Genomic DNA, 11,062 nt, shown 5'->3' with positions numbered 1-11,062 from the left:
TGTGCCTGATGTCTTAGCTGAGGGCATCTGGATGTGGACCCCCCACCCACCCACCCACCGAGATGGGCACCATGCTGCTAGACCCACAATATCTGGCCCCTCTTGGCCCCCTCCCCTTGGCGACTTCTGTCCCTGTGGACGGACGGGGATCCTGGCGGTTCCCTCTTTCCCCATCCGACCATACATCCATCCATTTATCCATCCATTCTTGCAACAATTAAGCACCTACTACATGCCAGACATGGCTTTAGGTAGTGTGAACACATCAGCGAGTGGACCAGATAAAGAGCCCCACTCTCCTGGAGGTAGGTGGCTTTCTAGCAGGGAGAGAGTCCCTGCTAGAAAGTCCACAGAGTAACTAATCCAGCCTGGGTTAGGGAGAAAGAAGGACCGGGCAGGGTATAAGTACGGGTGGTTTCAGGGAGGACCCTGGATAAGATGCATTAAGTAGGGTGGGTAGGGACAGCCTCATTCGGAAGGTGACGTTTGCTCAAAGGCAAGGGGACCTGGGGTGGGGGGTGGGGGGAGCCCAGGAGGTAGCTGCAGGAAGAATGTTCCAGGCAGGAGATGGCTGGGTTATAGGCAGTGGGGGTGGGGGAGGGACACCTACTGGGTTGGGGGCAGCGAGGCCATAGTGGAGGGATGGTGGGGGTGGGGGAAGCGGGCCCTTGAAGGGCTTTCACGCTGGGGGGTCCAAGCCAAGGAGCATGGGGCCTGACTTCATGGCTGGAGGGCTGGCTGCAGGACTGCTGGGGACAAGGCGGAAGCAGGCAGGCAAAGAAGCTGGGCCGAGAGGGGACAATGGTGCCCACAGGTCACGATCACAGAGGAAGAGTGGGGGCAGTTCAGGGTCTGGATGCGCTCTGAAGGTAGCCCCAACATCTCGACAGATAGGGGTGGGGCGTGACAGGGGGGTACCGAGGATGACTCAGGATTTCCGCCCAAGCCACCGACAGGATGGACTGCCGTTTCCTGCAACGGGAGGACCGTGGGAGGAGTGTGCCTTCCCATTCTCTGCCACCCAGCCACCCTCCTGTACCCCCTTTCCCGGCTCAGTGCATACTGGGGTTCAGGCTCTGGTTCCAGGCCACGGGAGGAAGGGCAATCTTGTCCTTCAGCCCAGAGTAGGGGCAGGTAGGGGAGTGAGGGTGAGCGCTGGGGAATGGCCCAGGCTGGCAGCCCAGACCGAGCTCCTGGCTTGGCGGGGCTGGGGTGGTGGGGAGGGGACAAGGCCAGCCCCTGAGAAGAGACCACATCTCCCCACAGTGAGGTCGGGAGGGGGTGTCACAAACTGAGGTCCTCTGTTGGGGGTGGGGGGCGGGCTTCCCCCTAGCAGCCTTCCTTTGGGGTCTGAGGAGAGTTTATGGCCCCAGCTCAGACTTAACAAATCCATTCACAATACATCATCTCCAACAACTTGTTTGGCTAAGGAGCATAAGTATAAACTCTCCCTCTGATAGAAGATGTTTATGCAGGTTTTCAAACAAACCCCCAGGTCCTGACCCCTCTCTCGGCAGCATCAACACAGCTGCCTGTGGTCCCATCCAGGGGCCGGGCCCCTGGGGGCACAGGAGCCTGAGGAACTCCAGCCTAAAGTACAAGGCTGCTTCCTACCTGGGGCTGGCTCCTTCCTCCTTGCCCTCAGCCAGAGCAGAAGGCCCTGGGGTGGGGGTGGGGGGACAGTATGGGGAGGGGCAGGGGAGGAATGGAGGGGGGATGGGGGGGGCTCTAGCTGCCTCCTGCATTAACCCAGGGCCCATCCCCTATCTCGTTGCCCACCTGGTGACCCCGGGTCCTCACCCACAGCCCCGTCACTCAGGCCTCCTTGAGAAAAGAGTTGTTGTGATGTAGTGAGAAGACCCTGAACGGGGAGCCTGGCCGACCAGAGCTTTCCTTCTGGCTTTGCCATGTAGCAGCCATGGGACCCCGGCAGGCTGCCTGCCTTTTGGGGCTGCCTGCCTTTTGGGCCTGTAACATCGGCCTCCCCCGATCTGCAGACTCGGTATGGACAGGTTCAGCACCAAGAGGCACTTCCTTTTTTCTTTCTTTTTTTTTTTTAAGATTATTTATTTTATTTAGAGCATGCAGTGGGGGAGGGGCAGAGGGAGAGACTCTCCAGCAGACTCCACAATGTGGGGCTGGATCCCCCCCACCCTGAGATCATGAGCTGCGTGGAAACCAAGAGTCAGATGCTTAACCAACTGAACCACCCAGGCGCCCCAACCACCAAGAGTCAGATGCTTAACCAACTGAACCACCCAGGCGCCCCACCAGGGGGCGCCCCAACCACCACGGAGACAAGGGGTAATTCCCCCCAGCCTCACCTTTCATGGGCTGGGGTGGGTGGGTGGGTGGGTTGGTTAGTTTCTGAGTGTGGCGACAGTCCTTTTTCAACTGTTCTTGAGATTAAAGACTTCGCTACAGGATACTGAAAGTCTATAAAAAAAAAAAAAAAAAGAAAGGTCTTTTATTAAGAAATGATACGCTCTCACAAACTGATGGGAAAAAAAAGGAAGTACACACAGACACTGAAACACACACATACACACGCACACCCCTAGCATTAAGGCCTCCTGAGAAATCCTCTGGAGCCACAGGGGTCAGGACTGAAAAGTCTAGAACCACTGGGCTATACTCCCGAATGACCACACTCAACGGCTTTGAACATGGGCAGCCCCTTCCGTTAGGTGCCTCAGGCCTCACCACTCCCCATTGACCCTGATTCACCTGCTTCACTCATCACTTCACCTGCCGACCCCCCGCGGGCCCTTTAGGTTTTCATTTCTGTCCCAGATGAACAATACCAACAACTACCATGTCTTTAGCACCGACCTTGTGCCCGGTTCTGTTCTAAGTGCGTTGTACGTATTAGTTCAGTTTAGCCTCAACGTGACAGTGAGGGACAAACTATTATTATGCCTGTTCAGTCAAAGAATATTCACACGGGGGTTCCCATTCTGCCACTGCTGCTGGCAGTGGAGATGCCGCTGGGAACGGAACAGACAGATTCCCTGCCTTCTTGGAGATTTTGTTGGGATGTGGACATGCACAGCACACAGGTAATTCAAAGAGAGTCAGAAGGTGTACCTGAGAGGAAGAAAAATCAAGCGGGGTTGGGAGGTGCGGATGGTTGGGGATGGGGGTGTGCCGTTGTAAATGGAGTGGTCAATCCAGGCCTTGCCGAGAAGGTGACATTTGAGGAGGCTGAAGGATTAGGAGAGCATTCTAGGCAGAGAGAGGGTAAGAAACACACCTAGGGGGCACACAGCCAGCAAGCAGCAAAGCTGGGACTGGAACCCGGGCTGGGTCCAGAGCCTGGCTTTGAACAACTACAGTATAGAGCTCAGTTCTTGCCCATGGGAGCCTCAGACTTTGGGGGGGAAGACAGGCTCTGAGCAGCGTGGTTCCCGGAGAGCTGGAGTAAGGGAGAAGGGACGGACACAGGGTAACAGGGAGGGCCAAGGCTTTGGCTCTGAAACTTCTGACCTCCTGTCCTGTCCTCCCCGAAGGCCAAGATGGATTGGCCCCCCTGCTGTCAGCACTTTCTTTTAATCTCAGTGAGGGGGTTCTTGGAGCCGCCCCCCCACCACCCTGGCCCCTCCTCCCTCCAAGTACAGGGGTGAAGCGGCCACAAATCCTCTAATCCGCCAGCACCTCGGCGACCGTCTCCAGCAGCAGCCGGCCCTCGGCGGCCGGGAGACCACGTCCCTCCCACCCGCCGGCCCAGCCACCGCTGCCCGGCCGGTCCTGCGCGGCCTCACCCATGGGGAACAGCAAGAGTGGGGCCCTGTCCAAGGAGATCCTGGAGGAGCTGCAGCTGAACACCAAGTTCACAGAGGAGGAGCTGAGCTCCTGGTACCAGTCCTTCCTGAAGGAGTGCCCCAGCGGCCGCATCACGCGGCAGGAGTTCCAGAAGATCTACGCCAAGTTCTTCCCCGAGGCCGACCCCAAGGCCTATGCCCAACATGTGTTCCGGAGCTTCGACGCCAACAGCGACGGCACCCTGGACTTCAAGGAGTACGTCATCGCCCTGCACATGACCTCGGCGGGCAAGACCAACCAGAAGCTCGAGTGGGCCTTCTCCCTCTACGACGTGGACGGCAACGGGGCCATCAGCAAGGGCGAAGTGCTGGAGATCGTCATGGTCAGTCTCCGCCTCCGCATGGCGGGCCTGGGCTCCGCCGGGGTCTGGGGTCCTGGACGCGGTGGGGCCGGGGCTGGCCAGGCGGAGCTGGGGGATGCAGGTGCTGGGGCTTCCGGGCTCCAGGTGCACAGGGTCTCCAGGACACTGACTCGAATGGAGGCTGGTCACTTCCCCACAGCCTCGCCTTCCTCCTAAAGAAGAATCTGGGTATTTCCTGTTAATTATATAGTGTTTTCTCCCTTTCCTCCCCCCTTCCTTCCTTCCTGTTTTCATTAAACTGTCCTCCCAAACCTCCAATGGCACAAATACATACTCTTCCACAATTAGTTTTAAGTACATGTTTCCAATACAGAGTAGAAAGAGGCTAACTTGGGGGGCCATGAAATGTGGGTTCCCAGTCCTCACGGTCTTCGTTGGCTGGGACAGGCCATTTCACCCCCCGGGCTTGGCTTCCTCACCCGCCATCTCCGGGTTCTGGACTGAGCCACCGGCTCCTTGCCGGCGCGGGCTTCCAACACACCCTCCTTCCTGTCCCGACGGGCCCTGTGTCAGATCATCTGTTGTGAAGACTTTAGGGGTCTTAGGAAAAGCTTTATTTAAGAGGTCAGTAATTTGTGAAATGTGGCAGTGTATGAAGCAGACAACTGGCATTGCCCTTAATCCCACCATCTGGAGGGAGCTACTGTCAAACCTGTTGCTGTTTATCTTCCCGGCCCTTTATCTGTATATAAATTTAAAAAATAATTTTAGAACGGTGACATATCTGACCTTTTTTCAGTTGCTGTTTTATGTTTCTGCTATGAAGGTATCTTCTTCTTCAAAACCATCTTGAACGGCGGCTTAGCATTCCGTCTCATGAAAGGGCCGTAATGTTACTTAACCAGCTCTGTATTTTTGGACAATTGGGACGTTTCTGGGTTTTTTTTTTTTTTTTTTTTTTTTTTTCCTGAGGTCAGTTGTATTTCCCTTCACGTGGTCTCTTTTCCTGGCATCTCTGAGCACCCCCCACCCACGTCCTTGCTTCATTCCCCTAATTCTCTTCCCGGTAAGAGGGGAGAATGTCGTTTGTGTTTTATCTCATCTTTTGGTGCTTTTGTACACCTGCTTGCGTTTGCACGGTTCTCCCCCTGACGAGGAGAGACCACGGACCAAGTGACCAAGCAGGCAGCCTGTGGGCAACAAACTCGGCTAGGGCCTCCCGTAAAGGGCGGGAAACGTTACCTGCATCTGGGCACACCACACCCCCGGACTGGCAGGTGGCCAGGGACAGGGAACACGACCTCAGAATCCCCTGCAGGATGCCAGACCCAGCAGCGGCCTAGAGCTGGTGCTCCCGGGGGGAAAGAGAAGAGGAAGGGGAGGGCCAGGGAGGGGCAGGTCCCATAGAACCCAGGGCTGAGGCAGCGCAAGATGAAGCCCAGGCTCTATAGTTCACTAGATCACAGGCTCATGGCCCCGGGAGTCCGACGCTACGGGTTCTAATCCCAGCCCTGCAACCAACTAGCTACCTGGTTTTGGAAAAATCTCTGGGGCCCAGAGTAGGGACCAACGGCTCCTTCTCCCAGACCCTGACCATCTGTCCTTGGAGTCAGAAGGCAGACGGAGCAGGCAGGCACTCCCAGGGTTTAGCCCTGGGGCGCACGAGGTTCCCCGGGCTCAGGACCGAGAGAGGCATTAGGGGAGTCACCCCCTACACTTCGTTGCTGGGCACCCCTGGGCTCTGAGAGCTGCCAGCCCAGCCTGCCCCCCGGAGCTGCCGGCTTTGCTCCTCTTGCTATAGCATGTGGGGGAGGGGGCGGGGGCTAGTTTCACAGGCATTCCTGCCCCTGCCTGAGTATCCACAAGCTGTTCCCGACTCCCACCCAGCCCACCTGTCCGCACCCCGAGCTTGCCCCCACGCTGAGCATGCAGGCTGGCACAGGCTCAGGACCACCATCTGAGTGCCCACTCCAGCCTGGCCATGCCGGGAGTTACTGAGCTGGTGGGATCCTCGTAACCTGGAGCGCAGAGGGCACAAGGAGACCCCACCTTGTCCCTCTCCCTTCCCCAGCCCCTAGTATGCCCTCTAATGGTGTAGGCCGAGAATGAAGGTTCTAGAACCAGCCTGCCTGGGTTAGAATCTCTGCTCCTCTGCTTCTAGCCGGGGAGACGTCTAGCCGGCCGGTGTGCCTCAGTATGTTCATCTGTAAAACAGAACTGATAATACCCATCTCATAGGGCTGCTGCGGGGGTGAGATGTAAAAAGGCTTAGAAGTGTGGTGTGGGTTAGGTTTTGACGAAGTTTAGCCGTTATTACCGCTGGGGGACCCGGCTGGACAACTGAGGCACGACCCGGACCCCAAAGAAGCCGGCTGATAGTCTAACACTTCCGGGCGGTAGGGTTCAAGGTAGCGGTTCCCCAGCTGCCACCCTGGGGGCTGCTGTGGAATCATCGTCATCGTCATCATTTGTTTCTTACCCTCATTTTTTTTAATAAAAGGGAAGTAATGTGTCTATATGGACAGGAAATTCAAAAAGTACTGAAAGGGACAAAACACCTGTTAGCAGACGCCTTCACCCCTCCACCCCGTTCCCTGTCCCTTCTGGGATCTCAAAAAGACAGGTGTCCCGGCCCTACTCCCCTCCTCATAGGGGCAGCCTGGGGCCTGGGCATCTGCATTTTAGCCTCTGCCACTGAGAGGGCAGGTAGGGGGATGCCCAGCCCCTGCTGCTCCTTCTGATAATTTCCTCTTTCTTTGGTGCAGGCTATTTTCAAAATGATCAATCCTGAGGACGTGAAGCACCTCCCGGAAGATGAAAACACGCCAGAGAAGCGAGCCGACAAGATCTGGGGGTTCTTCGGAAAGAAAGATGATGGTGAATTCTTTCCCCTTTCACAACCTTTGGTTTTACAGTCATAGGCTCTTTCCCGGAGACCCCAATGAGACTGGTCCTCCGAGGACCAGTGCCTGGGCAGGACCAGGGACACTTCATCCCAGCATGCACTGAGGGGCTGCCTGAGGTCCTGGGGTGCCTGGGGGGTTGGGATGGTAGGGGTCAGTAAGCAGACAGGCCAGCTCTGCTGCTGATGGAGACCGATGCCACATTCCCTTTGCTCTTCCAAGTCCATCACCCCCTGAGCTCTCTGGGGCAGAGGAAAGGCCCTGAATTCTGGAGCACTGGGGAGGGAAAGGCAACTTAGAACAGTGTCAGCGCCCAGGGAAGGCAGTGGTCAAAAGTCAGGACCGCAGCTCCGTAGGCTTGCATGCACGTGTGCTGGTGGCGCTGGAGGCACAGCAAACCACTTTCTGTTTAAACGGATTGCTCATCCGTCCTAGACGCTGGGGTGCACTTTACTTGGTTTCCAGAGTGCTTTCTGCATAGCTGGGACCAGGCAAACCTCAGCCTGGTCTGCGTCTGGATTAGCATCAAGTATCAAGGAAGTGGGATCTCAGTTTACCTGCTTTCACTCCAATGAGTTAGTCTGGGTCTCCCTGAGAAGCAGGGAGGTTCATTGAAGGAGGGCCTGGGGGTGGGGGGGAGTGGGGAGGGAGCTGGAGGAGCCTGGGAACACCCAGACTGCAGAGCAGGTGGGACTCTGGGCACAGAGAAAAGCAGGGACAGAAGAAGACTTGAGGCTCCCACCCTTGTGGGAAAGCTTTGGCAAAGCCCCCGGAGGCATCCTCAAGCCCCCTTCTTCCAGGGGCCAGCTTGTCTCGGTCAGCTGCCTTGGTCCGTCTTGGACTGGGAGCAGCCCGTGGGGAGCTGGTCTCTTCCTGAAAGTAGCGATGGATTCCAGAACAAGGCAGCTGGTCTGCTGGTCTGCTGGGGCGTGATGGTCATGGCCAAGGCAGGGAGGATACTGTAGAAGGGGGTGGGGTTGGGCGGGGTCGGGGCGGGGGCTGCAAGCTCACATGGCCATCAGGGCCCCCGGAGGGTGACGGGAGAGGAGCGGACTGGAGCCCTCTGATGTGGAGGGACTGGCCAGTCGTGGACAGTGGACATGTGGCCCGGTGGTTTCCTGCTGGTTGTTGCCACATAGGGATAGGAAGCCTACTGGGGCTTCATCACCTGGTTCTCTAACAGAGAGGTCGGCAGGAGATTTTGAACATCTGAAGTGTCTCACTCTAGGACCTACGTATTGGCTCCCTTTGTGATCTTGGGGTCTGGCCGGAGCAGGACGGGAGCTAAGGGCAGGTACTGATGGCCTGGGTTCCACTAAGCTGCAGTCCAAGAAGAAGGCTGAGAAGCAAAGGAGCTCACTGTCACTGGGGCCAAACCTGGCGGAGGCAGGGGAGGTCTGGGCAGAATATTTAAGGAGGCACTCATTCTCAGCTGCTACTCCTGGGCTCGCACCTCCCTGAAAGTGAGCACCTCCTTAATTTTCGCTGGGTAGGTGTAGTAGTCCCTGCCCTGATGTTACCCCCCATACACACACACAACACCTTGAAGACCTTCCCCTCCTCCTCCCTTGCAAACTGTGGCCCACCTGCCCCCCACCACCGTCTCTGGCTCTTTAATCCAGGTCTGGCAGGTGTCAGGTCCCCTGTTCTACTTGTTAACCTGAAAACTGACCCAGGTAAAAGTCAGAGTCAAGGGAGCCGGGAGACCAGGAGACCGGTGGTGTGTGGAGGCTGCTGTCTTCAGATGTCCCCTCTGGAGACGATGCCTCACTCCCCAACGGGGCTCTGACTGTGGGAGTTTCAAGCTCTGTGTGAGGCTGATAGAGCAGCTGGGGCTTTAAAACCCAGATTTTACTGCCCCGACCAGAGCTGGACCCCAGGGGGATTAAGGATGTCCAAGTGGAAATCCGTTTGGGTTTAGCTAAGCTTTGTTAAGCTTCTACTATGTGCAGGCACTGTGAGCATCGCCGTAAGCAGAAAGGAGCACCTGTCTCTTTCCAGAGTTATTTGGACGTGCAGCTGTCTTCCCCATCAGACCAAGAGTCTCCCCAAGGGCGGGGGCTTTATCTCACTCCTTCCTGGGCCACCCCCTGTGGTGGCCTCAGTCCCCAGCACAGTGGCTCTGGCACAGAGACGCTGTCAGCCCTGTGCTGGGAAGGAGGTAGAGAGACCGCTCTCCACAAGCCAGGCTCTCCCTGGACCACACCGGACCCCTCGTTTTTCAGTCCCTACTCCTGGATGGATGTTATTTCCCCTCCTCCATATCCATAGAGATTGTTGGCTCTGCTCCATCCCCCAGAAGTTCCCCCCCAAACTCCAAGCTTCAGCACTAGGGTAATAGTCAAAATATTTAAGAACCTGCGGGGGGCAAAGGCGCCGACCAATCAGAAGAGGCCGTCACAGAGGTTATTAACCCTCTCGCTGCTGGTTGGTGGGGAGGTCCAGGCGTCCTGGGGAGGAGCTGGGTATGCAGGGGCGGGGTCGGTACCCTGGGAGGACACCGAGACTCAGTGTTTTCATAACAGATACCTCTGCACTGGGTACCCTGGCCACTGTCAGCCTCGCCACAGCTTGAAACAGCTGATCCTGACTGCGACCTTTCCCCCCCCAAATGCACAGATAAACTTACAGAGGAAGAGTTCATCGAGGGGACCATGGCCAACAAGGAAATTCTGCGACTGATCCAATTTGAGCCTCAAAAAGTGAAGGAAAAATTGAAGGAGAAGAAAACCTGATGCCCACTGCTCGGCCCCGCCCCCACCCCTCCCCCGGCGCAGAAACCCCGGTGAGCATGTGAGCACGCCCCAGGGGCCAAGGGGGCTTCCTAAACCTTAGCGTCCCTCCTATTTTATCCCACCACCTCCTCTCCCCTGCCCTCGGCCCAGTCCTCCATGATAATCCCAGGATTAGGTCACAGGAGTCCTCAGTATCACCCCCGTGTAAGCTCCTTTTGTGGGTTGCTGGGTAAGCAGTTTCCAATAAATGCGAGAGGAGCTGGGCACCCAGCTGACCGGTCATTCTTGAACTGGAAAAGGAGATGTTTTCTGATGGCTCAGCCTCAGAGACGAGGACAAATTGCCCCTGCAGTCATGGGCCAGGGTGGTGGGACCAAGGTGGAGACTGGAGGCTGCATGGGGTAGGGCTTGGGGGGGACTGTGGACCTAGAAGAAGCCACTCCAGGCAGTGTGGTGACCCTGGAGATGTGCCAAGTGCTGCGGGAGGGGCTGGCTCCTTCAGAGGGACAGGGAAGGTGTTCCCGGATACACCGAAATTAAGGCCCAGTGGACTGCCCGTTGGGGGGGGGGGTGCGGGGATTATGGTGACCCAGAGGGCAGCCCACAGAGACCCTGAAGGAGGAATAAGCATGCCCAGTTCTAGGGTAGAAGGCCGGTCCAGCCAGAGAGTGAGGGAGGAGCCTAGGAAGGAGCTGAGGGAGGAGGGAGAGCCAGCTGTGAGTTACCTCAAGAAGGTAAACAGGGACCAGACCATGCCAGGCTTTTCTGCAGCCCCTGGAAAGATGGAGGTTCCTCATGGGGGTAGTGGATACCATTATGGGGTTTGAAGTAGGAGGGACTTCTGTGTGTGGTGGAAATAAGTCAGAGAGGAAAGGCTGGGGGCAGGGAACCTGGAGACTAGCTTTTATAGTCACCCGAGGGGTCCTCAGTGGAGGTGGGGGGCAGACTAGAGAGAGTGGGATGGCTCTGGAGATACTTAGAAGGTAGCATCTTCTTGAAAGGCTGCAGGAGGAGGAGGGAGGAGCAGTATGGCACAGGTGTGTGTGGTCCGGGTGCTGGGTGAATAGAAATGCCATCTACCAAAATGGGAAGGTCAGGGAGGGTCCCTGGTTTCAGGCGGTAATGGCAGGTTTAGGTTTGATATGGTGGGAGAGGTGGGGGTGCTCATTTTAAAGGTGAGGAAAAGGAGACCCAGAGAGAGCAAGTAGTTTCCCCAGGATGAGTCAGCTAATAAGCAAAGGCGGGCCAGGGCTGCCCACTGGCCTATATCACCTTGTCAGAGCTCCGGAGCCTGGGACACC

At 56.8% G+C, this 11,062-nt stretch overlaps 1 protein-coding gene across 1 annotated transcript; it reads left to right on the top strand.

Annotated features, from left to right (window-relative positions):
* The first annotated feature begins 2,368 nt into the window (after positions 1-2,368).
* On the top strand, positions 2,369-10,043 carry RCVRN (recoverin). Its single transcript, XM_032319631.1, has 3 exons — positions 2,369-4,144; positions 6,889-7,000; positions 9,646-10,043. The coding sequence occupies exons 1-3, from the start codon at positions 3,764-3,766 to the stop codon at positions 9,759-9,761; spliced, it is 609 nt and encodes a 202-aa protein (XP_032175522.1). The 5' UTR covers positions 2,369-3,763; the 3' UTR covers positions 9,762-10,043.
* The last annotated feature ends 1,019 nt before the right edge of the window (positions 10,044-11,062 follow it).

Source organism: Mustela erminea, chromosome 18 (genome assembly GCF_009829155.1).
Source record: "Mustela erminea isolate mMusErm1 chromosome 18, mMusErm1.Pri, whole genome shotgun sequence".
Lineage (NCBI taxonomy): Eukaryota > Metazoa > Chordata > Mammalia > Carnivora > Mustelidae > Mustela > Mustela erminea.
This window is presented reverse-complemented; position numbering and strand designations above follow the sequence as displayed.

What these genes read in the sequence shown, in the direction of transcription:
- RCVRN (XM_032319631.1), top strand. Translation starts at nt 3,764, where the DNA reads ATGGGGAACAGCAAGAGTGGGGCCCTGTCCAAGGAGATCCTGGAGGAG. An exon ending in AAGTGCTGGAGATCGTCATG is followed by an intron (nt 4,145 to 6,888) that starts GTCAGTCTCCGC and finishes TCTTTGGTGCAG; the next exon opens with GCTATTTTCAAAATGATCAA. An exon ending in CTTCGGAAAGAAAGATGATG is followed by an intron (nt 7,001 to 9,645) that starts GTGAATTCTTTC and finishes CCAAATGCACAG; the next exon opens with ATAAACTTACAGAGGAAGAG.